This window comes from Symsagittifera roscoffensis, chromosome 2, assembly GCF_963678635.1.
Source record: "Symsagittifera roscoffensis chromosome 2, txSymRosc1.1, whole genome shotgun sequence".
NCBI classification, from domain to species: domain Eukaryota; kingdom Metazoa; phylum Xenacoelomorpha; order Acoela; family Convolutidae; genus Symsagittifera; species Symsagittifera roscoffensis.
Window position 1 is genome coordinate 74863181 of NC_087063.1, and position 25631 is coordinate 74888811.

Genomic DNA, 25631 nt, shown 5'->3' on the forward strand with positions numbered 1-25631 from the left:
CAGTTATCGCGAGAAAATCGTGCATGACAGGTTCCATTCGAAATTTTGAAAAATTAAATTTCACTCCAAAATCAAGTGTTTTTTGCTTCTCTCAAGGTCAAACTTCCGAATATGACCGACTGGCACATACTCCCCGGACTCGAGATCGATGTCCTCATCGCGTGCTGTCTTCTGCCAGTGAGTCCCAGAAAACCGAGTGTTACTCAAGATACAGTGCCAGTGGTCATTTACAGAAGTTTGCAGCAGACTTAAGCTTATCTACACCCCAAAATTCAAAGCCATGTAATATTTTCACACTATCGCTAAACAGCAATCAAAATCTGCACACACCTGCACCCTTGAATTCTTGCTTTCCAAGCCAATCATTTAAAATTTCTTTTGTCCTATTCAATCAGGAAATTGTCATGCAGCATTTTGATTTATATAATAAATATAGTATATTAATAACAATATTTGCTTTGTTAAAACTTCTTTTTCGTGAATCCAGGTTTCACCCGGATCCACGCTCAAGCCCCCCTTTCCCTCTCAAGACTCAAGATCCATTCGAGCCACCTGCTCATCTCGCACTCTTCGCCTTGGAGGTACTGCACCCTGAAGTACTAGATACGGCAAACTGTCTCAACAGTTCCTCTTCATCATCGGAGCTAATCACAATCTCCTCCCAAGCCTTCAGCTGCTCGTAGGATCGCATCCATTCTCTTTGCTCTTGCAACCTCTTTGCTTGGTTGGGTAGTGCCTTCACCCTAGATTCCCGGTTCAAACAAAAGGAGTTGTGCAGGCTCAAGCTCACGTTCTTCGCCAGGTCCTCCTCTAGTATCGATTCCCTCGCCTTGGTATTGTCTCTAGACATCTTACCCACTCTCTTCCATCCTGTCGTGATTGCATTACGATGGGTTAACAGGGGTCTCTTGAAAGCTTCCGGCCCAATCTCGGCCTGGAACTGTCGATACTCCTTTTGATGTTTTCTCATGTGATCTTTCGTTGTCATGTACAACCAGGACGTCAGCGTCGCCCGAAACCATGGGAAATACCTCAAACGGCTCCAGAGATGTCTGACTTCCGTTGGTATGGCGAATACCTTGCACGCAGTCTCAAACAACTCGAGTCTCCTACTGTAGTCTATCGCGTATATTGACTCTGCCGTTGGCGTCCCCGCTTCCCGATACTTCGTTATATTCTCTTCTTATGATACAAAAACTTATCTAAATGATACGAACCATTTTTAGTAGAACCGATATTTTTTTACTATTTGTAATTTTTATAACATTTCTCTCATCCCTCATCTTGACAATATGCAAATGTATAAAAAAAGCAATCATCACATTCGCCCTAGCAACAATTCTCCTAATTCTTTTTTTAGAAGAATACTATAATAAACATAAACTTTTTCACTAAAAGAATAGACCAAAAAAGCTATCAAAAATTGCTACCCAACAGTCACAAAGTCAGTCTTCACCGACATCATCCCAAGATAACCCAACAACACCTTTAACTACCCAAAACCCCCAAACATCCACACGAATTTCCTTTCAAGATAACCCATATACCTTTGAAGAACGACACGCTCGCTTATCTGAACCACTAGAACCAGTTCAACGACAAGCACCTCTAAGCGAACCAACATATAACTTATACCCAACACTACCACAAGAATTAAGTAGAATACGAAATCCTAGTCAAAACCAAAATACAGTCGAAATAGATAGACAAATTATACATCCTCGACGAAACAGAAACTTACAAACTCCCCGAGTTCATTTTGATATACCTCAATCCCCATCACAAAGTACTCCAGAAAACCCCATTGGTATATTACCAGAAACCCCTACGCTTCTTTCACAACGTAGCACCTCAAGCCTACCCTCAGATTACTTAGGTTCAACACCAACATCTGAACAAATTCGTGAAAATCCTTTTAACCCCACAAACCAAACATCACGACTACCATATTGGACAACACATTCATTCACACAAGGTGAACCAAATTTAATCAATGATCCAATAGATATTTCTACGGATACAACAACATCCTCATCACTACCAGAAACATTATCACTACCATCAACACCATCAATATGCCAGATTTCACCACCGCCTTTTAACTTAAATTTCCCAAATAACCTCGACGCTAGATATCGAGAACAATCATCAACAAATATTCCTTTAAGACTAGACTGGAATACATTCACAGCACCTCCACCATTATTTGGACAACACCCAGAAAGTAACCGACTCCACAACTGGGCACTTAATAGACTACAATATCGACAAGACATCCACGAAGACATTCGTGATCATAACATCCAAATACTCCAACAAAATAGTCTACAATTAAAATTTGAAATCACGGTTAAACTAAACATCCCTACCCATTAAACCCACCAAATATAACAGCTCAATCACTACCACCACCATTTATAACAACTGAAGTAATATACAAATACGACAGATATACCAAAAAGACAATTGGTTACATCACATTTTATAACCCATACTCAGGATTATCATACACATGTATATTCTAAAAATATTAATTTTTCTCCAACTCTTTTTTCTAGTAATCTCCAATCAGAATATAAACCCTTCCCCCCGCACAGGACCCCAAGATTTATTAGTAACGCATTACGATTGTGAAGAAAATGAACAAAAAACACTACACAAGTATGCAATAAATCAAGTATCACAATGCGAAACAGAACCACAAGCTATAGAAACTACAAAAGTAATAGCGACACTTTATTCAAAAGCCCGAGCAACAACAGTCACAGGATATAAATTCACAGCAACATTTTCTGAAAAGAAAGTACATTGTTCACAAGTTTCAAATGGAAATAAAAACCGACTTGACCACGAATCTTTCTACCAGAGTAATATCGAACGACTTTTACATCTCAATCCCGAAGATTGTACAAACGAGTTACTCAGACTAAATATCACAAGAAATAGAAACACAGATAGAAAATTAGTATATTTCCAAGTTTTTGCAGATTCTGTACATCAAGCAGAACTTGAAAGATATCAAGGACATATAAAACTAGATGAAAAATACCCATACAACGGCGCACACGGAAGATTAACTTATGACATACACGATAAACACTGGATACCACACATTGGTATAAATAACCCATCAAACTGCAAAGCAGACACAAAAAATAAAGGATACCAAGAAATAATGTTTTTCGATTGGAAAATACAACTCGAAAAAATTCAACTCACACGAGATTTATCAGACAACACAATGATCTATCAAGGAATTAGATTACCTTGTAAAAATGACCAAGGCTATTGTGACCCTACAACACGAACACAAGCAACAATTGTTTGGTTCCCCGAAGACACATGTACAACATTTCAAGTAGCAAAAATACACGCTCGTATGATAAAATTTCACGAAAAATATTTTATACAATCAATACCATATGAACAAGTAAATCCATTACGAAAAATAAGTTCTAATTTTAGAAACATTCATAATATAGAAAATAAATTAACACGTTTTCAAATATATCAAGAAACAGAACTTGCATGTAAATACAGAAACCCACTTCACAAAACACAATACTCCGAAATACTAGTTGAATACGAAAAAGGATTCGACATGACCACTGGAAAAACAAAAGTCGACCCATACGCCACAAGTCATCCTCCAAATGAAGGAACATCATACATACCAGTTCATTTTCAAAAAAATACAGGTCAACCTGGTGGACATTTAAAGCCCCAAGACGATCAAAGCACACGTTTACAAGAACTATCACTAATGAATAGTACATATTTCGGTAATATCCACTATGATATTCACTTAGATATGAAACTAGACTACACGATTAGCCAAATTTTTCAAGAAATGTCACTCTCTGAATTAGAAACACTACACCAACTATGCGAATTAGAAAGAACACAAATATTACAATCACTTGCACTAGCGGTATTAAAAATACCCAACGCAGGATATTTACTATCAGGAAATAGATCCAATTTTTTAGACTATGAAGGAAACATTTTATGGTTTTATACTTGTACCAAAAAAGTATCACCACTATACGTTTTTGAAGACAAACGATGCTATAAAAGAATCACTATCTTTTATAAGAATAAAGTACATTTCGTTGACACACTTTCAAGAAGAACCTATTTCTGGGATACCGCAGTCCCATGTGGATCAGAAAATAGCCACAATGTAGTACAACTAAACCCTGATGAAGATAAATATTACCTTCTCACCCCATATCCCACATTAATGCAATCACTCAAAAAATTTTCACCAGAAAGCATTCGCGCTATCGCTCGAAACCCAAATATGGACTTACAATCAATAGGAATATACTCAAAATCAGATATTCAACATCACATTAGAACACAACAATTCCAAGAATTATTAACACAAATGGACACAATACAAAGACAATCAATTGACCAAAACTTACGCAAACTTGCCGAAACCGCAGGATTTGCAGACATCTATACGCAAGACTATAGCGGATATTTTAAAGACATTAAAGATTATATATATCTAAACGGTGAAAAATACCGACCACAAGATATCTCACCTATAAATATTTTTTGCTTTGTTACACTCAAAAATGAAATTCTTGATTTTCTAGGATGGCCCTATTACATCTTAGAAAAATTAACTATTTTATACGCAATGTTTAACTTTATAGGATTTCTTTTTTTCACTTTTAAAAGGAATCTATAATACATGCGCTATACACACACAAGTAAATAGACAAGCAAGTGTAGCACGCATACTATTTGCAGGATTTTTTGGAATTTTTTCATCATCAATAAACAAAATTCTTTTAGACGCACAAATAAAAGAATACAACACAAAAATAGCAACAAGACAAAACACATATGACGAAGAACATAACAATGTAGAAATAACGCCCACAGCACCACAATTACCACCCCTACCACATAACCATCCATTATCCCTAGCCCCACGAAATTTTCGAAATCTAGCAATAACACATAATCCAAATTTTAGACCAACCATATCACAAAGTCCCATTCAACATATAATGACACATCATTCACTAGATGAAAATACATATGAACAAATTATAGAACAACCCCATACCACCGCTTTTCAGTCTCAAAATAATAATTTTTTTAGCCCACGATGAGCCGACAACTTGGACCCCTACACCGCTCAAATTCCCACCCAACCAACCTCAACACTCCAATTACAATAATTCCACTTTTTGCTTTCCCGCCACCCGATTTCCCAACCAATAATGTAACATCAGGCATGAATTCAGACACTAATTCACATATCTCAGTTTTATACTCCATTTCACAACTCAATAACCCAAATATTGAAACCCCTGATGAATTTGCAGACTCTGAACCATCTCCATCCAATAATTTTCAAAACAACTCCTCAGTTTTTTCAAAACCCCCTTTTCAACCAATCCCACCAAATAACCCACTCCCATCCATTTCTACACCCTCTTATGCTTCACAAGTCACCCCAACCTACTCTTCATTTCATTCAGACCGATCATCCAATTCTCCAGATACTCCCCAAATCTCCCAGGAACTAGATAATTTTATCACCCTACAACAACAACCCTTCCACCTTGAAAACCCCACTATAAATCAGATTTCATCCAAAATAGAGTAATCAAACCCACCTACCCCTACACCCTCTTCAGCTTATACCGCATCATTAGCACCATCATCCACATCCACCGAATCATCAAATAGCACTAAAAGAGCTTATCGCACTTTCAAAAGAAAATTCCCAAACCATCCATTTCCAACAAAACCAGGAACAGCCCGTGAATATATTAATCATCCAAATCACACTAACACGAAAGATTTTTTAGCAATCACCCTACCTTCATTTCCACAATATACTTTGAACACTCCTAACAACACTAACGACACACGTAGTTTTGTAGATGAACAAGTTTTAATGCCTACACTTCATTGGACATCATATTATCATTTTACTAACCCCCTTTGCCTACCTTTAACTAATACTCACATCGTTATAGAAAGAAATAAAGATATGCTATATCGACTCACCACACCACTAACACATAGACAATTTACTTATATAGGATACAAAAAGTCACTAAAAACATACACTGCACCCCGAGCAAACGAATATACGCTAGAATATTACGATCACAACATCATCCGAGCTAACCAAGACCAATTTTTAGATGATGATCGTTTCGCTAACCCACAAATCACAGAAAAATTTTTCATCAAAACACCATATGTATTTACACTCAATATATTTGATCGCAAATTCGACCACGTCATTTCTGAAGCACTAACCGACACACAAGCTTACGAAAGTTTTAAAGAAAGATTTCAATTATTTTCACTAACCTTTAATTTCCTTGCACCACATGAACGCGATTTGCACTGCTCACACGACATTATGTTACGCACTAAACAAACCCACACATATACATATTATCGATTCATACAAAATCATTTTGATCTACACACTCCATCAAGACAACCACACCACCGTTTTCAATTTATTAACTCTAAATACACATCACCATTTTTTCTTAACTTCACATATTGCATCAAAGATACTAACCTTCACGGTATTCTTCGCAATTATGATCCCATAACCCAAATGTATATTTTTTGTCCCATCACGAAGACCTTCAACGCAGAAGAATCCAGACCCTTCCTTATCCCACATGAATTTGTCCAACCTATAGAAATCCCGATATTAGAATTCATTCACAACACTAAATACAATCACAAATTATATAATCTCATCCAAAACACACCTTATGAGTTTGCAGTTGGCACTGAAGAACTAAAAACTATTAAAGCACTTCAATTGCTTTGGCCACTGCTTCAAACTAAAAACATCATTCGCATACTAGCAAAATTACTAACAAATTCCGACATAATACACGACATCTTCCCCCACGGTTTTTTCCCCGACGACTAACAGGTAAGTATAATTTATCATATTCTTCACTAATAAATTTGAAATAAATACAAACCATTCTTATCCATGTCTTATTTAGATTTTTAGTCTTCATCCCACGATCACCTACAAATTACACAAAAGAAAAATAAAAAATAGAAAACTTCTTCATTCAAAACTCTATTAATATTTTGCACTGATAAATTCAATAAAAATCATACCAATGTAGTAAATTAATTTATAAATTATTTCCCTAACAGCAGTAATTCTAATAATGATGAAAATTTGTAACTTAATTTTTCCCCAAAAAACTAGCAGTAAAATTGAAATTCTATGTAGTAAATTGATAAAACGAAAATGCAGTACTAACCTTTTGATATTTTCATTCACTCGCACAAGAATTCTATCCAAACTCGCACAGCTCGCCCACGAAGAATTGTTTAAATAATGAATTTCAGTTTCAAGCTTTCACACTCAACAACTCTAACACACGATAACACGTTTCAAACTTTCCTTTAACCCGGTTGGAAAGGAATTATATACTAAACAAAACTAACCAATGCAGCTTACTAAACACCACAAATTATAGAATAACAGCATGACTAAGAAAAGGAAACCAACGGAACTCAAACCGGATTAACCCAGTTTGAAACTGGATAATTTATTCTTTTGAAGACTATTATAAAGTCTAAGAAAGAAATAATAAAACACAAAAAAGTCAAAAGACAAACCCATACCAAAAACAATTTGATTTTTGAAAAAAGGACAACCAACGAAACATAAGAAAAACCACAATAAACCCAACATAAAACGTTATCACATAACAGGACCTCTCACAAAAACCGCACGAAATCATACTCCCACTCCTGGCCTAACCCACCAGAGAGGACGTCCTGAGCATGCTCTATAGCCGGCCTAACCCACCGCGCTACATCCACGCTTTGTGACCACACTCCTATTTTTAATAAGAGGTACTCAAGGGTGAGTAACTCTTCAAAATAACCGAACTAAAACAAAAAGCTTTTGTGAAAACAACTAACCAAAATCATAATTAAAACACCAAACTAATGGAAACTTTATAAAATGTAAATTACACCTTGCAGTATATAGATTAGCATACAACATCAAAGACGAACATCCAAAGACAGAAGGACCCCACTACACTCGAAAAAGAATGGCCAACCACAATCAATATGCCGTCCACAATCACAACTCAAAGGATTTAGAGTACGACTTGACTTCGCAGAAAAGGACTTCATTGAACTAGACCAATGACCACCTCGATGTTCAAGTATAAGTACAGATCCGAGTAACCAGGCATCCCCTACATGCACAATCTCCACGCCATTCCCAGACTAGGTTGAATACAAAAGAAGTTCTCTACATGAAACAGAAGAACCTGTCATAGCAAATCATTCTGAAATCAGATTTGAGTTTGTTGAGAAAACCCAGTCGTTGTCATAAGAAGACACAACGATTGATCATGGAACTTCTTTAACAGAAGAACCCAAAAGAAATATGATGTTCGCCAAATACCAACGTCTATCATCCATCCTTTGAATTGCAGAAAAACTATTCTAAAAAACTCTGTAAAACCCGGATGGGTGGAACCTGATCTAAACTACATTTTATGATTGGATAAATTAGATATTTTACCACTGTAAAGTATTTAATATTAACCAATCATGATCCATCTAACTAACAACCCACTTATTTGTAAGTGCTAAAATTACTTGTAATTTCAGCTCCAGAGAGATTTGAATTTAACTTAGAAATTAGTTGCCTCTCCAAGAGAACTTCAGCAGCCGCAATAAACCAGTATACCCTAGATCTATTGAGCCTAGCAGAGACTAGTTAAACAACCTGAGACTAGAATAGTATAAGAGTAAGATTAGGATCGGTATTAGACTAAGAAGTTGCACGAATCTATCCGGCCGAAAATAAGATAGCGTGACGAGCAGACGGTGTACCCTATCCGAAATTACTCTATGAGTTAAGACCATCGGTTATAACTCACTATCTATAGCATGTTGCTTACTTGATTTACTCTCTTTTAGATTGTTGAAATATTATAGTCAAGCATTAATTTGAATCATTCTTCTAGTAAATAAGCATTGTAACTAATCAACTAATTTACTTTTAATTTCAGTTTAGTTTCACATAGTTTTAGGGGATATCACAGAGGTCGAACTCAATTTCGAAAACAATTGTTCAAAAACTGCATTGAAATTTTGCTTTGAAAAATTTAAAAGTTGATAAAAATAAAGAAGGTTTCTGACCCTGATGGATAAATAGAGCATGAACATGGAGACTAGGTCAAAGATGGCGCCACAGGTGCTGAAGTAGAGACATCCCAGAACCCACCAACTCATGTCCTGAAAACATCAGGCAGAAACGGTTAAAAATAAAAAAAAACATTTTCAGAAAAAACTCGTGAACAAAAGCAGAAAATGTCACTTTCTGGTTCTCGGTACAAAATCTAGTTATAGGGCAGTTTCTTATAATTTAACTGTCATATAGTTTTCTAAGAGTTATCAAGTATGGTTAGACAAAAGGTTTAAAAACAGGTTCCAACGACTGAAGTGTGTTTTTTTCTGTTTGATTAAATGCCACTTATTCATTTAAACAACCACCTATTTTGGATATTCCTTGCTCGCCGTACTCACGTTCAGATACGAGTCCATAAGTGCCTGGTACTTTGGATTGTTCGTCCCTTTGAGCAGTATGTTGTTTGGTACTCCTACCCGTCTGATCTTGTCAATGGCGACAGAGGAAATGGAGCCCAAGAACAGACTGTAGAGTATGACCACAAACACTATCATCTTCTGTCCATACCTCTTCCTAAGGGTTGAAATTGCAGATAGTTCAGTTAGCCGATAAGAGAAAAGTCAGGCTACTTCGAAAAGTGTAAGATTATCATAAGAGTAATACCATATGCTTTGTTTAAGGGCTGGGCCTGTTGACCATTTTGCAAATACCTAAAAACCTTCCTAGCATCTCGCAAACTGCATAGAATTAATATAACAATTTTCAGAAATTTTCCGAACTTACTTAAACCGAACTTTGAACATAATGGAGAGTGTTTTAAACTTCAGTTTTTTTTTTTTTTCGTTTTTTTTCTAATTGAGAATATTGTGTTATGTTCTGTTTGCTTACCACTTGGCCTCCATGTACGAAGAGCAAAGGGGGTGTACCAACAGTGCCTCTTGTCCATGCTCGCCCATCATCTACAAAACAAACGGATAATTAATGTTCTCCCATTATTCACTTTTACAAAAACCAAGTTTTTTTGTTATGTAGCTTTTCTTTCCATTTTAAGGTAATTCATATAGCAGTTGAGTATCGATGTATCAAATTTGTATCATCAAAAACTGTAATTTGTCGCGCGCTGCCCACTTTCTCGAGGAAGACATTTACCAAATTAGTTTCGCCCGTTCAAGACTTATCGGAAGCGCCTTTTCTTGAACCTCTATAATCAACTTTCTTTATAATCAACTGTATCAATAGCAACAACTCATGAATGATCATCTGACCTCCAGAATGGCGAATGGCTCTTCTGGAATCTGTTCAATCTCTTCCTCGGTGAAAGTGTCCCCGCAGTACCTCTGCACCAGGAAGTTGAAGTTGAACCGAACCTAGGTCAAAGGTCAGCTTAGATATGATACAACAAATAAATGAAACGAGTTCAAAACGTCCACCAGGTATTAACTCTCATACGAGCAGTCTTCCTTTTCTGACTTTTAAAACTTACCCAATAGTCAGGACAATTTGGGTTGACGTTCGAAGTCTCAATTGACTTGTCCATTAACGCCTGAAACAAAAAAAAACATAATGAATGAATTTAAATGACAAAAAAATATAAAAATTATTTGAAACGAAAAAAAAACTGATTTAAACAAAAAATAGAATGAATGAATTTGAACGAACAAAAAACATATTCACTAAATTTAAATGAAAAAAAAACATAATGAATGAACTTAAATGAAAAACAAAACATATTGAATGAATTGAAACGACAAAAAATATAATCTTCCTAGTATCCTTCATTCGACAGGAAACATATAACCGTTTCTTTTTAATTCTATGAAAGCCAATATTTTAGCTTGTAAATTTCCTCTTATTTGATTTCGCTGATGATGATGATACTGTTCTCTCTTTACCCAACCGTTTCCAAATCAAGGTTGTTGACATTTACCTGTGCCATTTCGGGCATATTCTGTATGACCTTTTTGAAGGGTGAGTCATGTTCTGGCCCGAAGAAGGAGAAAACTTCCAACCATCTCTCGTGATTGAAGAACGCCTCCACTGCTGATTGTCTTTTACCGTCCAGCGCTATTAAGGCATATCAAATCTGGTTTAATTTATATAAAACAGCTCAACACATTTTTTTGAGTTTGCAACTTTGAACCTCCTAGATTAATTTAAAACCTTCTTCTATAGCTTTGCAAATTAGAGCGTTAGCGCAAGCGTGTAAGAAGTTAATGCAAACTTGTTGTCTTGGTAACTCTTTTTATGTTTTTGTGCATTTTTAACAATGTAGATCTGTACCCAAGACCTCAGGGAGTGAGACTAAGAGTTTACAAGTTGTTTAAATTAGACTAAAAACTGTAAGTAATCTCTGAAAAAAAGAACCGGCCCTATATGTTGCTTACCCCACATCTAGAGTGGGTGGTTTATGTTTTCACAACTCTGCCATATAACGGATTGTCTATGAAACATCCGCCACCAATAAAGAGAGTAAAAATCATGCTTCTAAGTTGCCATATAGAATTAGAACTATATCAAAACAGAGATGCTAAATTTTATTTGCACAACAAAACCATACACAATTTGTATGCCAAAAGGCTTATCATGCGCTGCACAATTTTTTTTTGAAAATATTCAAAAAAAGTTTCTTTACTGAAAAATGTTACAAAAGTGTTTTTTTTTTACAGTTTGGGATGCTTTTGGTGAAAACGTAGAATTTGAGATGCGCTTTATGAAAACAAAACTTTAAATTTTGAATTTTTTTAAACACACGATTAACTGTTCTAGTATTTATTGCATTACAATTTTACCGTACATAATTAGCTTTTTTTCAATGATGAGAAAAATTGACTCCATGAAAATCTTAATTGGATCCGGAAAAAATGCAATCCATGACTCTTGAACCATAAAGTGCCCGACAACACGTAACAAAAATTTATCCAACCATTGATCGCAGGGATATTATCTTTGGATGTGTCTAAACTTTTTTTAATTTTCTTTTGGTTTCCCAAGCACAATCAGGTAACTCAATTAATCAACGGAATCGTTTGAGTGATTTATAAAACTATTTGCAATTTGAACGCCACGCCATTAACCATTTCTTTTTCCAAGTGTAGAGAAAGCCAGGTTTAAAACTTTTTAGATTTAGTTTAATTTCGAGCAATTAAAGCATGCGAGAAGGCTTTACAAAGAAAAATTTGCATTAAACAGTTAACAGTTAAGTTGTGAGAAAACTAATTTACTCCAGGGGAAATTTTTTCTGAGGCCTCGCTTAGCGCTTCGATAGCAAAAAAAATGAATTTAAAAGAAGGATAGCCGGTTACTGTGCAAATAGCACAAAACCATAGTCTTGGACCATGCGTAGACCGTAACTTTTTTTTCAAATTAGTATAAAGGGACCTGACGTAAAACTTCAATTTAGAAAAACTCGACAGTCAGAGTAAAAAAAAGCCAACTGGACCAAATACGTTTTAGAAAAATGGCTAAAAAAACAAAAAAAGTAAAGAAATTTAAGATATTTCAACATTCCAGTTACATGCCAAACTTTATTACTCAACTCAGTCTGATAATTATTTGTGGTACCTGATTTTGCGTGGAAAACAAAAAGAAAAAAAAAGAAAAAGCTAAAACACACCCGAATACAAAGTTCCTCACCATTTTCAATGGTCGGAACAACAAAAAATTCTTCGTACATAACGAAGAAAAAATTTTGGAATTTTAGGAATAAGAACTGTTTTTATTTTATGTAATTCTTTTTATTAATATGATCGCATCATTCTGTGTTTATTGCACATCAACCGAGTAGCCTTATTTTGTGGTACTTGTTTTTGCGTGAAAAAAAAACAAAAACACACCCAAATACAAAGTTCCTCCCCATTTTCAATGGTCGGAACAAAAAAATTCTTCGTAGTTTATGAGAAAAAATTGTAAGAATTTTTCTAGGAATAATAAATGTGGTTTTTATTTCATGTAATTCTTTTTATTAATGTGATCGCATCATTCTGTGGTTCTTGCACAGCAACAGAGAATCCTTATTTTCTTTGATGAGTGTTTATTAGAAAATATTTCAGCCTCATTGTCATAAAGTAACTTTTTCTGCATCATCAGATAAAGTTTAGGGCGGTTTGTTTTGTCTGGGGTTCAGTTTTTATACATGTCTGGCTTGGGTTCAATCTATGATTACATGCCAAAGTTTAGCAGCCCTTATAAAATGAAGCCGTATCAACTTCATGCACTTTTTGAACTATAACTTTGAAAATGCAAATATAGCTTGCATTTTTTATGCAACAATTTAACATAAATTCGGTTTACACTTTACAAAATTATGCACCTTATTTAACATAAAATCGCCGTTTCTTTTAAACATAAAACTAGCATTGTAACATGAGCGTTCGCTTTTGGAAAAATGTTCACATATCTTGAGTTACCCCAAAGGCATTTTCTTAAAGTTGTGACATTTAAGAAATACACTTCAGTCTTAATGAAAAATTTTAACCAGAAAATAACTAAACAACTTCAAGTTTTGCTAGTTAAACCCAGTTTTCGAAACATTTTGTTCAGCATACATATTTTTTCATCCGCATCAGCATCATCCTCTTAGACAGTTTCGATATTACTATATCCTCAATTTCAACTATATGTGTCCACAATTTGGTTAATTTAAGTAAAGTGAGTAATCTATCTTGGAGTGATGTAACCTACCTTGATCCAGGGCACTCTGTCCGTACTCGTTCAAGGTCAGTGCACACTTCAAGGTCAGCAGCAGTTCAATTGACTTAGGCTGGTTCTTGTCCGCACTCACATGCAGGGCTGTGTTCTAAAATTCAGCGAAAACAAATCATGAAGCTAAAAAATTGCCCAAAAACATTTTTTTAATAGCAAGATCAGGAAAATAATGCTCATGTCTTAGTGAAACATGAATTTTGAATTTTTTTGGCTTGAATTATTACTGCGCAACTGTTTCCATGGGTTTCTCTTAAATTGACTTTGCTTCATTTATATGTTGATTTGGAATATTCTGGCTAGCTATTCTGGTTATTTCTTGTGGTCAAAATCTATTACAAAAATTTTTCTGAAAAAAGCAATGTTCCCCTCTCATACCCCCCCCCCCCCACCTGTTCCTTGTCTGCCATATCTACGAGTGTCTTCTTGGTTCCCAACAGCACATGCATAGTGTGAGTGTATCCACCCACTGCTGCATAGTGTAGTGCAGTGTATCCTTGTAGGTCACTGAAAAAGGGAACAAAATGATATGAAAGTGAGCTTATCAATTCCCGGGCAACTTTTTTTAACCGTCATAATCCATAACAAGATCAAGCAATTGAGAAATACAAAGCACGAATTTTTACGAGTAGTTACTAAAATCATGAGACAAAATTTCAAATCAGTAAAATCTGTGTAATCGGCTTATCAAATTGATTGCGGATTCTTTGGTCATGATAGGAATGTGAACAAAAACTAAGCGACCCTGAGTCATAAGTCTACCTTGAGTAAGACTTCAAATTTTCGGTGTAATTTTTGAGTTTTTCAATTGTTCGACTCAATTTTTGAGAAAAAAAACACTCAATTAAACAAAAAGCTTAAAATTGGAATAAACGCCCAATGAAATGTTGACACGCTGTATTTCATTAAAAGTTTGAAAAATAAAATTTTGAGCTATTTTTCAATAAAGAAGTGATTTTCATCGGATTGATCTCCATACAAGAAAAAGGCTAGTCCTTCAGTTTCATATAAGGAGTTCATAAAAAAAGTCTCCTTGAAAAACCGCAGTTTCTTTACGAGTTAGAATATACATGGATATACATGGATAAAAACACGAGTTAAAATATACATTTTTTCAGACCAAGATCATGGATCAAGGCAACAAGTTATAAAACAATTCAGATTTGTTCAGAAAGAATGAAGTTTGAACTGACTTGTGTACGAGTAGGGCCCCTCTTGAGATGAGTAGTTTGACCACTTTGGAGTATCCGTTGGCCGCTGCCAGCATCACTGGAGTCCGGTCTCTGTGGTTCCTCGAGTTCAACATCAACATACCCGCACGAGTAGCTAACAGATTCACACATGCATTGTAGCGACCCAGTCTAAAGATTCAGCTGCTTAGAATTATTTTTTTTTCTAATATTTTTCTCTCTTAATTTTTTCGGTACATTGCAAAAACATCAGTTTTATGCTGTTTTAAGCGGTGTTATTTTTATTTGCTTTGGGAGGTTGAACATGGACTCCAAATATTCATCCTCTAATTCATTCTAAGTAGGTCCCATTGCCGTGCAATCGAATTTTCCACGGAATGTTAAGCCCTCTGAATCAGAAGCTGCCTAATTTAATTTCATCGTTTAATTCGTCAAAGGTAAAACAAACCATTGTTAATAGAAATTATAATATAGATGATGACCAGGACAAAAGAGAGCGATTTGATTATTCCTTTGATCTGTTGGTGTTCAGTAAAACGTTTTTTTTTTTTTTAGTTTTTGTTTGCTGCAATCTGACCGTGCGGCGTATAAAAAATGTTGGTAGCTGCAATCTGACCGTGCAGCGTAGTGCAGTGGAAACTCATTCAAGTTGCTCTTCGACTGCACCATGGCCTCCGGACACTGCAGATTCAACAGCCACCCTAAAGACTTCAGTCTCCCTCCCAGCACTGCATAGTGGATGGCAGTACATCCAAAATTGTCCTTCTCCTCCAACATCGTCCAAGCTCCTCCTTTTTTAACCTCTTTTCCATCCTTGCGCGCTATGGCCGATATCTCGCGGTCGTAATTGCACTCCTCCATCGAGTTCTAAAACAATTTTTATTGTCGTTTTTTTTGTTCACAGTATCCCATGAACTGATTGAAGTGATCTTCGAGGTCCATCATGATCCGTGCTGGTTGCTTGAGGGTGAGGCAACATTACCCAACCCAGAAAAATAACCAGCAGGGGCACAACAGCGGTTCGCCGTGATGAGCTGTACAGCTCGTATGGTGGTCCTTTCCCTCGGATAAATGGTCTTAAATGAAAATTGAAACAAACTATGGCGTTGGATGGGTTTTCGCGACTCAAAGACGACTAAAAAAAACGCTTTAGAATTTTTTTACCTTTAAATATTTTTCGTTAAATAATTGCGTTGACAACAATCTGTGCCATGAGCTGAAAACTTTTCTTTGTTACCAAATAAAGAGCTGACATTTATATCGGACCTGCAAAAACTCCAAAAGTGATAGCAAATATCCAAATTTACTTCAAAAAAAGGAAAAAAGTATACAGGTTTTTAAGTGCCAAGTTCCGGCTTGGAATTTTTGGAGTTTTCGGGCCAAAATTTATGCTAATTTTATTGTTCCAATTATTGAAAATTTATGCTAATTTTATTGTTCCAATCATTGAAAATGGGGAGGAACTTTGTAATCGGGTCTGTTTTAGTTTTTTTTATTTCCACGCAAAATCAGGAACCACAAATAATCATCGGAATCGGTTGAGCGATACATCAAGCTAAAGGTCTTACAGTCATGATTCGAACCACATTTAAAATTTTTTGAAAATTTTTTCCCAATGTCGAGAAAAACCGGTTTGATATTTCTGATTTTTCGTCTTATTTCGAGCTAATAAAGCGAGCAAGCATTCTTAATGTAATTGCTTAAAAGCTATAATAGATAAAAACGTAAGTAACGTTAGTTTACTTTGAGTATTTTAGCGCGTTTTTGGAGCCAAAATTTTCAAAAATTGAAAAAAATGCAAAATTAAACAGAAATAATTTTTCCACAAAAAATGTTTCTTAGTTTGCTTACTTTACTACGACTGTCGAATATGTCTAATATCTAGTTTTTGTCAAGCTCCTTTTATCACACCACGCCAAAAAACATTAATTTTCAAAGAAATTGTGCTTTTTTAAGACTATAGTCGGAACATTCTGTATTACTTGTACAGTAACCGGCTATCCTTGTTTAAAAATTTCTTTTTGCTACTAGATAATCTGCTATGAACGATTTGATACTGTTTTGGATTCAAGCGATGATCGTTGCTTAAAGTTTGTTTTCAGAGATCTTTCAATTTTTCAACTAGATTTGATGGGGTTTTTGTTACAGTCCAAAAAAAATTGATTTGCTGAGTTTAGTTATGCCCGAACTGGAGTTCCAAGGATAAACGTAGCTACCAGACAGTTGCAAAAGAGTCATGAACGCAAGTTAACAAAAATACTGACTTAATCTTTTGAAAACATTTCCTCAGTTTTTGATTTTCCGGAAAAAATATATGAATTTAACTCTCTTTAATATTCTCTAAAACAACTTATCATTGACACTTCTGTGATTAAATTAACCCAATTTGAGAAATTTGGATCAATATGTAAAAAATTTTTTGCTGAAGTAATCTGATAATGAATTTCCGTCCTCGAGATTGGAAGCCAATCACGTTTTTTGTGACTTTTAACTTTTCACTGTTTTATAGTGGAGTTTGCGTCTTTTTTAAAAATAAATGATAGGATCTTGAAAAAAAAATCAACAGTCAAACCGCGAAAAATCATATTAGAGCCTGAAAAAATTTTTCCCAGAAAATGAAAATAACTTTAATAACCGATTATATAGGGCCTCCCGGAAAATGAAAACAACTTTAATAACCAATTATATAGGGTATCATTTTCAGTCTCATAAAAATTTTAAAATTAAGAAAAAAATTGATCAGTAATGGATTATTATTTAATTACTGTCTAATAAATGAAGCTTATTATTATTAATTTTTTGTAATTTTTTAGAAAAAATTTAGACTCACATTGCAGTCCTTTCTAAAGTTAACAGTTGCTTTCCGGTTAGTAAAATTAGACAAAACGAAATTTTCATAAACTTTTCCTGCAAATGACACCCTCTCCTCCCCCCCCCCCCCACGTTTTACACCCTTACCCATGTTTAAAATCACCCCCCCTCGTTTACATCCTCCCTTTGATCCCACCACCCTCGCTTATAACCATATAGTAGTAGCTTTTTTGAACACGTGAACGGATAAGAGATGGGGTAGGGTTAGGCGCGCATTTTACATAAAACTTGATTGGGCTTAGATTTTGCAGAAGTATAGCAGAAGTTTTTTAAGTTTTGCAAATAATTTTGCAAAAAGTATAGAGATTTCAATCGTTTATAACCAATCTAATGGATTCTAAATCAATCATAATCACTTTTGATTGATTTTAATGGAGAGTGTTTTTATTGAAGTAATGATAACATTTACTATATATTTGTTCCGACTTGAATAACAAAAGTAATGGAATATTTGTGCTCGAGGTGGGTTTTTTTTTCTTCAGACAAATTTCGACTTTTTAACTAGCCACTTTTGACAGAATTTTTTAAATATCATTCAAAAGGTATTGTTGTCCGGAGCTTAAATTTGAAAAAAATTTTTTACTTGTGATCATTTTTTGTAAAGTTATGGAGGTTAAAAGATTGCAATTTTGGCCAATTTGGGACAATTAACGCGCGATATATTTCGAGCTAATAACGCGTAAGCGTAGTTTTAATCTGTCTTAAAAAACGTTCCGAATTGGTTGAATGAAGCTTATTTGACATAATTGGTTTGTTACTATGTGCGAAAACTATTGTTCTTTATATGACGTGCGGAGGGATAATTTTTTAAAAAACCTCAAGTTAAAAAAAATCCTTTTACTTTTTTACATTTAATTTTTCATGTTATTACTGCTCCATAGACCTTAAATGGCAGTCGGAACATTCACGGCCTCGCCCTGATACGAGCAGTCTTGCAATTTAATGGTCGAATATTGCAAAAATAATGGATTGAAATTACATTTTAGAGAACTGTTTTCCATTTTAATCGTTTTTTATACTTAAAACTTCTGTGCGGATGGACCTTGTTATTTTTTCCTTGCCTATGGTAGAATTGTGACAAATCTCTACGGTAATAAAAAGCATATACCGAGTAAAGCATATACGAATTTCGTACTTTTTTATGAATAACCTTTCCGCAAAAGTAAATAATTTACAATAACCTAAAAGTTAAGAAGATATTTTTCCTGCAAGCATTTTTGGTCAAACAAATTGTCATTTCGACCAATTTGTGATAACTTATACACACTATGTTTCGTTCTATACCACGAAAGTCTCAAATGAACCAGGCTCAAAATATTTAAGCAAACTACGTTGTCTATAATTGAACCTCTATTATGCGCACAAAGTATCACTTTAAACTTTACATAGCGCGTGAGGGGAACATTTCAAAAAAACTACTGACACGAGCAGTCTTGTTCTCTTTAAAATATGCCAGGTATTATTATGTCAGATTGTTCTCAAATCTGAGGTACACATTGCACTTCGCATGGAGTACGTTCAGTTATAGATAAGTGGGTTCAAATGGGTGAAAAATGGACCGATGTACCTTTATGAATGCGAATATGTTGTTGTTGCTCTTGGTGGAGTGCAGCATGGCCAAGTGTATCATGTTCCTGCCCTGAGTGTCCCTCAGAGTGAGGTCACTGACCTCCTTCAGGTACTCCACCACTTCCTCGCTGCCTCTGATGATGGCCTGCATCAGCGCAGAGTTCCCTTGCGAGTCCTGCATGTTCAACGGACAACCCTACAAACAGAAAACATTCTGCAAAATTCATTTGGTCAAAATCGGTCAAAATTAGAGATTTTTAACTTTTCAATTGTCCAATTGAGGACCAAATTTCAGTTGTCATCAAAAAGCGATACAACTTTAAAATAGAAACACAACTACAAAGAAAAATTATCAAACAATCGAAAATTTGACTCACATTTTCGACTAGAATTTTGACCGCATCAATCTGATTGAACATTGCAGCGCTAAAAGAAGAACACAAACTCTTGAAATTTTTAACATAATTTTCAGCTTGCTTCTAATTTTTCTATGATTTTTTTTGATCAACAAAACAGAGAAACTTAAAGCTTATAAGTTAATATTTCCTCTGAGTACACAAATCTCCTAATGTTATAATTGAAGGTATTAGCATACCTGAGGGGGAAGGGGCTGACAATTTGAAGTTTTTCTTGATGCAAGTAAAATACGTTTTTAGTTCTTTTTCAGTAACTTTCTTATGCGAAAACTAATTCAGATTTTGTTCACATTTCATGCATCTTAGACGAGATTTTACAGTCCAGTATAAACCTGTGCAGTGGAGTCATGCCCTGGAAGTCCTGTGCCGAGAACACACTCTCCAACTCCTCCTTGTTTGTGGCCTGGATAATCTGGGTGAGGATCTTGTCGTGGCCGAGTGCGGCTGCCAAGTGGACCGAAGTGGAGTCGTCCTCCATCCGACCGCACAGTTTGGACCCGAACTCCAGACAGATCTTCACCGACTAAACCAAAACACTCACTTTTCCTCAAACATTGAGGACTATTGTTTTGATTGAAACAAACGAACTTGTTCAAATAAACTGCACTGCAAAGCTAATGAACAAAACAGTTTGTAGAAAAGAGCAAAATTGCTGCAAAAAAGTAAAACAATTTTTTAATGTACTAACAAACAATTGTTGATAATTATTGTACTAAGATAAAATTAGGGATTTTCAACCGAAACTAGAAATTGGGAAGAAAAACAAAAAATGTTATTAGATTTACTTTTTTTGACTTCGAAAATTGGATACCACAGTTAGACGTTTGAGGTGTTGGTTCAGCTTAATTTTTGGTTGGTTAACAATTCAAACCTGTCCGCAATTTGTTGGTTGTTGTCTCTTCGTTCAGAGCAACAAAGTTAAGGCCAAACGATAAATAAAACAATAAATTTGACGATGACTCACCTCGACGTCTCCGTTGCTGACTGCGACGTGCAGAGGAGTGGAGAGGTTCTTGTCACAGAAGTTCATCACCTTCTCCTTCGTGTAACCGAAGTTACTGCCTAGAGGGAGTGCAACGAAGTACAAAATATTACAAAACTCAATGGAAATTAATTCAAATTGGAGAGAACATGTTGCATGTATAAAGATTTTTCAATTTTTTCGATATATTTTTGGGTGTCGAGTTGAGGTTTTTTTCAACGCGAGTTTCTTCGGCTTTAATTTTTTAAGAAACAGTCGCTTCTAACTGAACTGCGAGAGTTCATTTTATGCAAATTGCTAAGCTCTTGCTCAAACTTTTATGAGTCGAATATGCTAAAATTATACCTTAATTTGACATTCAAGAGACTATTAAATTTTAATGAGATCACCAAAAATGAACACTTTTCTCTCCGCCATGTACCTTAAATATTAACTTGTAGGCCAGCATTAATGTTTCTGCCCTATATTTATTGGTAGACTTCAAAATTCTTTAAAGTACAATGCTAAATAGAAACAAAATAACGTATATAATATGTAGGCTAAGTAATGTGGTTTTTTTTCACTTTGCAATCAATTTCATACAGTTAATGTAGCAAATACTTTAAGAAAGTGATTAGAATCAAATTAAGATTGATTTAATCTGATTCGAAAATGAAGCTTAACAAGACTGCTCGTATCAGGGCGAAGCCTTGAATGTTCCGACTGCCTTTTAAGGTATATGGAGCAGTAATAACATGAAAAATTTAAATTTAATAAAATAAAATAAGATTTTAAGAAATTGAGAACTTTTGTAAAAACATCCCCCCACAAGCCATATTAAGTGAAAAGTGATGGATTTTGCTCCTATTAACAAATCAATTAGGGCATATAAGCTTGCTTGAACTAATTTGGAACAATTTCTAAGACGGATTAAATCTCCGCTTACGCGTTAATAGCTCGAAACATACCGTGAGTTAACAGTCCCAAATCGGACAAAATGGCAATCTTTAAACCCCCATAACTTTGCAAAAAAGATCACAGGTGAATTATTTTTTCAAATTTAAGCTCAGAACAACATTTAGCTTTCGAATGATATGAAAAAAAGTCCGTCAAAAATGGCTGGTTAAAAAGGCGAAATGTGTCTATAGAAAAAAAAACCACCCCGAGCACAAATATTCCGTTACATTCGTTACGAAAGGGGGAACAAAAAGCTTTAACTTATTTGCAATTGATTTAAATTAAATTTAGTAATTGTTTGGTTAAAATTTTTTGTTCCGACTTTCGATACGAAAGTAACGGAATATTTTTGCTCGGGGTGGGTTTTTTTTTCTTCAAACAAATTTCGACTTTTTAACTAGCCATATTTGACAAACATTTTTAATATCATTCGAAAGCTATTGTTGTCCTGAGCTTAAATTTGAAAAGATATTTCACCTGTGATCGTTTTTCCGCAAAGTTGTGGGGGTTTACACATTGCCATTTTGGCCAATTTGGGATAATTAACGCGCGATAAATTTCGCGCGATTAAAGCGTAAGTGGAGATTTAATCCGTCTTAGAAATCGTTCAAAATTGGTTGAAAGAAGCTTATATGCCATAATTGATTTGCTACAAGGAGCGAAATCTATCCTTTCGTACTTAATATGGCGTGTAGTGGGATGAATTTCAAAATTCAGAATTTTTTTTTTCATCTTATTACATCATATATTTTTTGGTAATTACTGCTCCTGAAACCTCAAAAGGCAGTCGGAACATTCAGGGCTTCGCCTTGATACGAGCAGTCTTGTTCGAGTTTTAGTAACAATAAAATTGACGTATATCGATTATAATAGGACCGTAGCTAGCCTCAATTCATTTTGGAACAATTTTGTTGTGCGGGATAATTTGCCAAAGGCAAATAATTCGCGTTACGCTCTCAACATTATCAGCAAACTCTTCAGAGCGCGCATAATTTAGTCCAGAACATGGCCAATTTGTCAATTTTCAAATCCTCAGAACTTTACGAAAAATTATCGGAGCTAAAATATCTTTTTCAATTTGAGCTCAGAAAGTCGATACCTTCAATGGTGTATACAATTTTGTTGAAAACTATTATTTCGAGCGGCGAAAATTGACTGAATAAAAAAACCACAGTGAGCTCAAAATTTTTTTTACCGAAAGTCGGAATAATAAGGGATAAAACATTGGCGGGAATTTAGTATAATGATACTTTTTATCCCCGCGGGAGAAAATTTAAATGTTCCCGTTATGAAAAAAAAAATTGCGGTCAAAACTCTACGCGAGTAAACTTAGCTATCTGTTGCTCTTTTGGAGGTTTGTCTTGTGTACAAAATTTTGCTCAAAACTTTTGCTCAATTCTGTGGAGATTTTGCTGGTTTAACTTAAAGTTGTCGCAAAACTAAGGTCAGACTCTTAATCATTTTTGTCTAATTTAGTCTGAAAACCAAAATAAACCTGAGAAAAAATGTTTTATTACTGAATCAACTTTTTGACTTTTTTGGAATGCGAAGGATGACAAGTATCACAAGGAGGGTATCACTTGACCTCTCTGAGATTTCTTTGGGTTAATGAAACCCTGCCGGAATAAAACATCATACACCGTATCCCTCCGGAGCAAAAAAAAGAAAGAAAAAGTTAGATAGATGAGATATTTGCAGTGTTGTATGATGGCGTTGAGGGTGTCCCTGGCCCCGTTGAGGACTGCCACATGAACAGAACTGTATCCAGAGGAGCAGGCGATGCATGGGTACGCCCCATTATTCATCTACACAGAAAAAAATCATTAGAGAGGAAAAAAATAAGAGAGGTAGTTTGGCCATTACATATCCTGCAGCACAAGCTGTCATCAATTACGCATGTTACGTTATAAAATTGTTGTCCCACTCTAGATTATTTAGCCACAATTTTTCAGCAGATTACAACATCAAAATATGTCGATCGTTTGAATGGTCAAATAAACTGGGTTGAAAGAATCTTTTTTTGAAAAAAAGTTTGATAAAGATCATGATATATTTTATGGGAAAACTGTTCTTCCTGCGGGTTTCATCATAACAAAACTTGCTTACTGAAAGCGTTAATCCATTTCCTTGAAAAAAGTAGGGATCTACTTAACAATCTCTTCCTTCCAAGGAAGCTAAACTTTGCGATCTCTGGTGATTTTTTTTTCATTATATTTGAATGTTTCTGCTCACGCATTGTTCGGAGCGTCTCGGTATTCACCGCAGCTAAGGCTGGGCAAGTTGATACAAGGCTCATTTGGGATTTCAAAAATCAAATAAAACTAAGTTCTCTTTAAAAAAATTTGAAAAAATAATACACTTTCGCATGATTAGATTTATATCAAAATGCAAGCTTTTAGTGTCTGAACAGTTTGGGTTCCGGCACAGATATTTTTGTGTGCATGCAATAACTTCTGAAATCGAAATAATGCGTCACTGTATAGAGGGTAAAAAATCAGGATTAGCGGGTTCTGTAGATCTTAAAAAAGCTTTTGACACAATTGATCACTCTGTTTTACTAACCAAATTAGATCTCTATGGGTTCCGCGGTATAATAAACACTTTTCTGCAGTCTTATTTAACCAATCGTAAACAGTATGTTCTTTTTGTGGAAAAAACTCTCATTTAAAGAGTATTAAGTTCGGAGTTCCCCAAGGATCTGTCTTAGGTCCACTGCTGTTTTGTCTCTATATTAACGACATGCCTAAGAGAGTAACGAAAAGCTCAATTTGGCTGTTTGCAGATAATACAACGATTGCTACTACGTGCAAAAACAATTCGATTGATGAAAATTTTTATCGGGAACTTAAATTGATTGCAAATTGGTGCACAAATAATAGACTAAACATCATAATTGATAAAATGCAAGTATCCAATTTCGGAAGGAGTTCAAAAGAATCTGAAATATTTTTGGTAAATCAGAAACTTAATGCTGTGAACTCCTTCAAGTATCTTGAGGTTGTGGTAGATAATAAGCTCGGTTTTGAGCAACACATAGATCATGTTTGTAAAAAGCTAGCTAAATTTAATGAAATTCTTTATAAAGCAAGGGAGGTTTTTTCTAGGTCATTTCTTCTTAGGTTTTATCAAGTTTATGCAAAACTGTTAAAATCATACAGCATCTTACTTTTTGGATGTGCGTCCAAGACAAAATTAAACAAAATTCTTTTAAAGCAAAAGCGAATTCTCAGAGCTGTTTTCTTTAAGCGCAAACTTGATCACATTACGGAAAATTTTTCAGATTATAATATTCATACTGTTTTTGACGTGTTTCTAGATACTGCTTTTAAAGAATATTTTTATCAAATACTTGGTGAATTGCAATTACAGATTTTGAACTTTAATCAACTAAATACCTGTAGACAAACACATGCCCGTAGCTTGAGAATGTTACGTTCAAAATCTGTTAGATCTAACTGCTTATTACAATCGGTTAACATTAAAGTGCTCAAGTTTTACAATTTTTTTTCGGCCAATAGTCTTTTTCCAGAGATTTTGAAAAATATGTTAAAATCTCAATTGATCTCAAAAAATAAACGTAATTTTGTCCCAGATCATTTTGAACTCCTTCACCTGATATTTGGCAAATGATCTAAATCTTGCCTTTTCTTTCTCCTCAACTTATTTTGTAAAAGTCTATCTTATGGGACGTCTCCTCGAGGGCCTTTGGGGCCCATGAGCTCGATCCCTGGAGTATCTTATGACTGATGCTTGTTAGTTATATGTGCACACTAAATAATTCA

The 25631-nt window shown here is 35.0% G+C and overlaps 1 protein-coding gene across 2 annotated transcripts in view; it reads right to left on the reverse strand.

Moving 5' to 3' along the window:
- The window catches only part of LOC134840508 (transient receptor potential cation channel subfamily A member 1-like), a 76320-nt gene that overhangs the window by 30493 nt on the left and 20196 nt on the right, over positions 1-25631 (reverse strand). The window contains exons 6-20 of one of the 2 annotated variants that reach the window (XM_063856355.1): positions 23546-23654; positions 20896-20993; positions 20264-20454; positions 19893-19941; positions 19514-19711; positions 15692-15942; positions 15079-15246; positions 14278-14392; positions 13865-13979; positions 11112-11248; positions 10668-10727; positions 10450-10551; positions 10073-10143; positions 9583-9757; positions 9196-9291 (exon numbers count right to left, since the gene is read on the reverse strand). In XM_063856355.1, the coding sequence (XP_063712425.1) occupies positions 9196-9291; positions 9583-9757; positions 10073-10143; positions 10450-10551; positions 10668-10727; positions 11112-11248; positions 13865-13979; positions 14278-14392; positions 15079-15246; positions 15692-15942; positions 19514-19711; positions 19893-19941; positions 20264-20454; positions 20896-20993; positions 23546-23654 (1935 nt within the window). Of the gene's footprint in view, positions 1-9195; positions 9292-9582; positions 9758-10072; positions 10144-10449; positions 10552-10667; positions 10728-11111; positions 11249-13864; positions 13980-14277; positions 14393-15078; positions 15247-15691; positions 15943-19513; positions 19712-19892; positions 19942-20263; positions 20455-20895; positions 20994-21258; positions 21582-23545; positions 23655-25631 lie in introns of those variants that run through there. The other variant, XM_063856356.1, reaches the window with a different exon arrangement.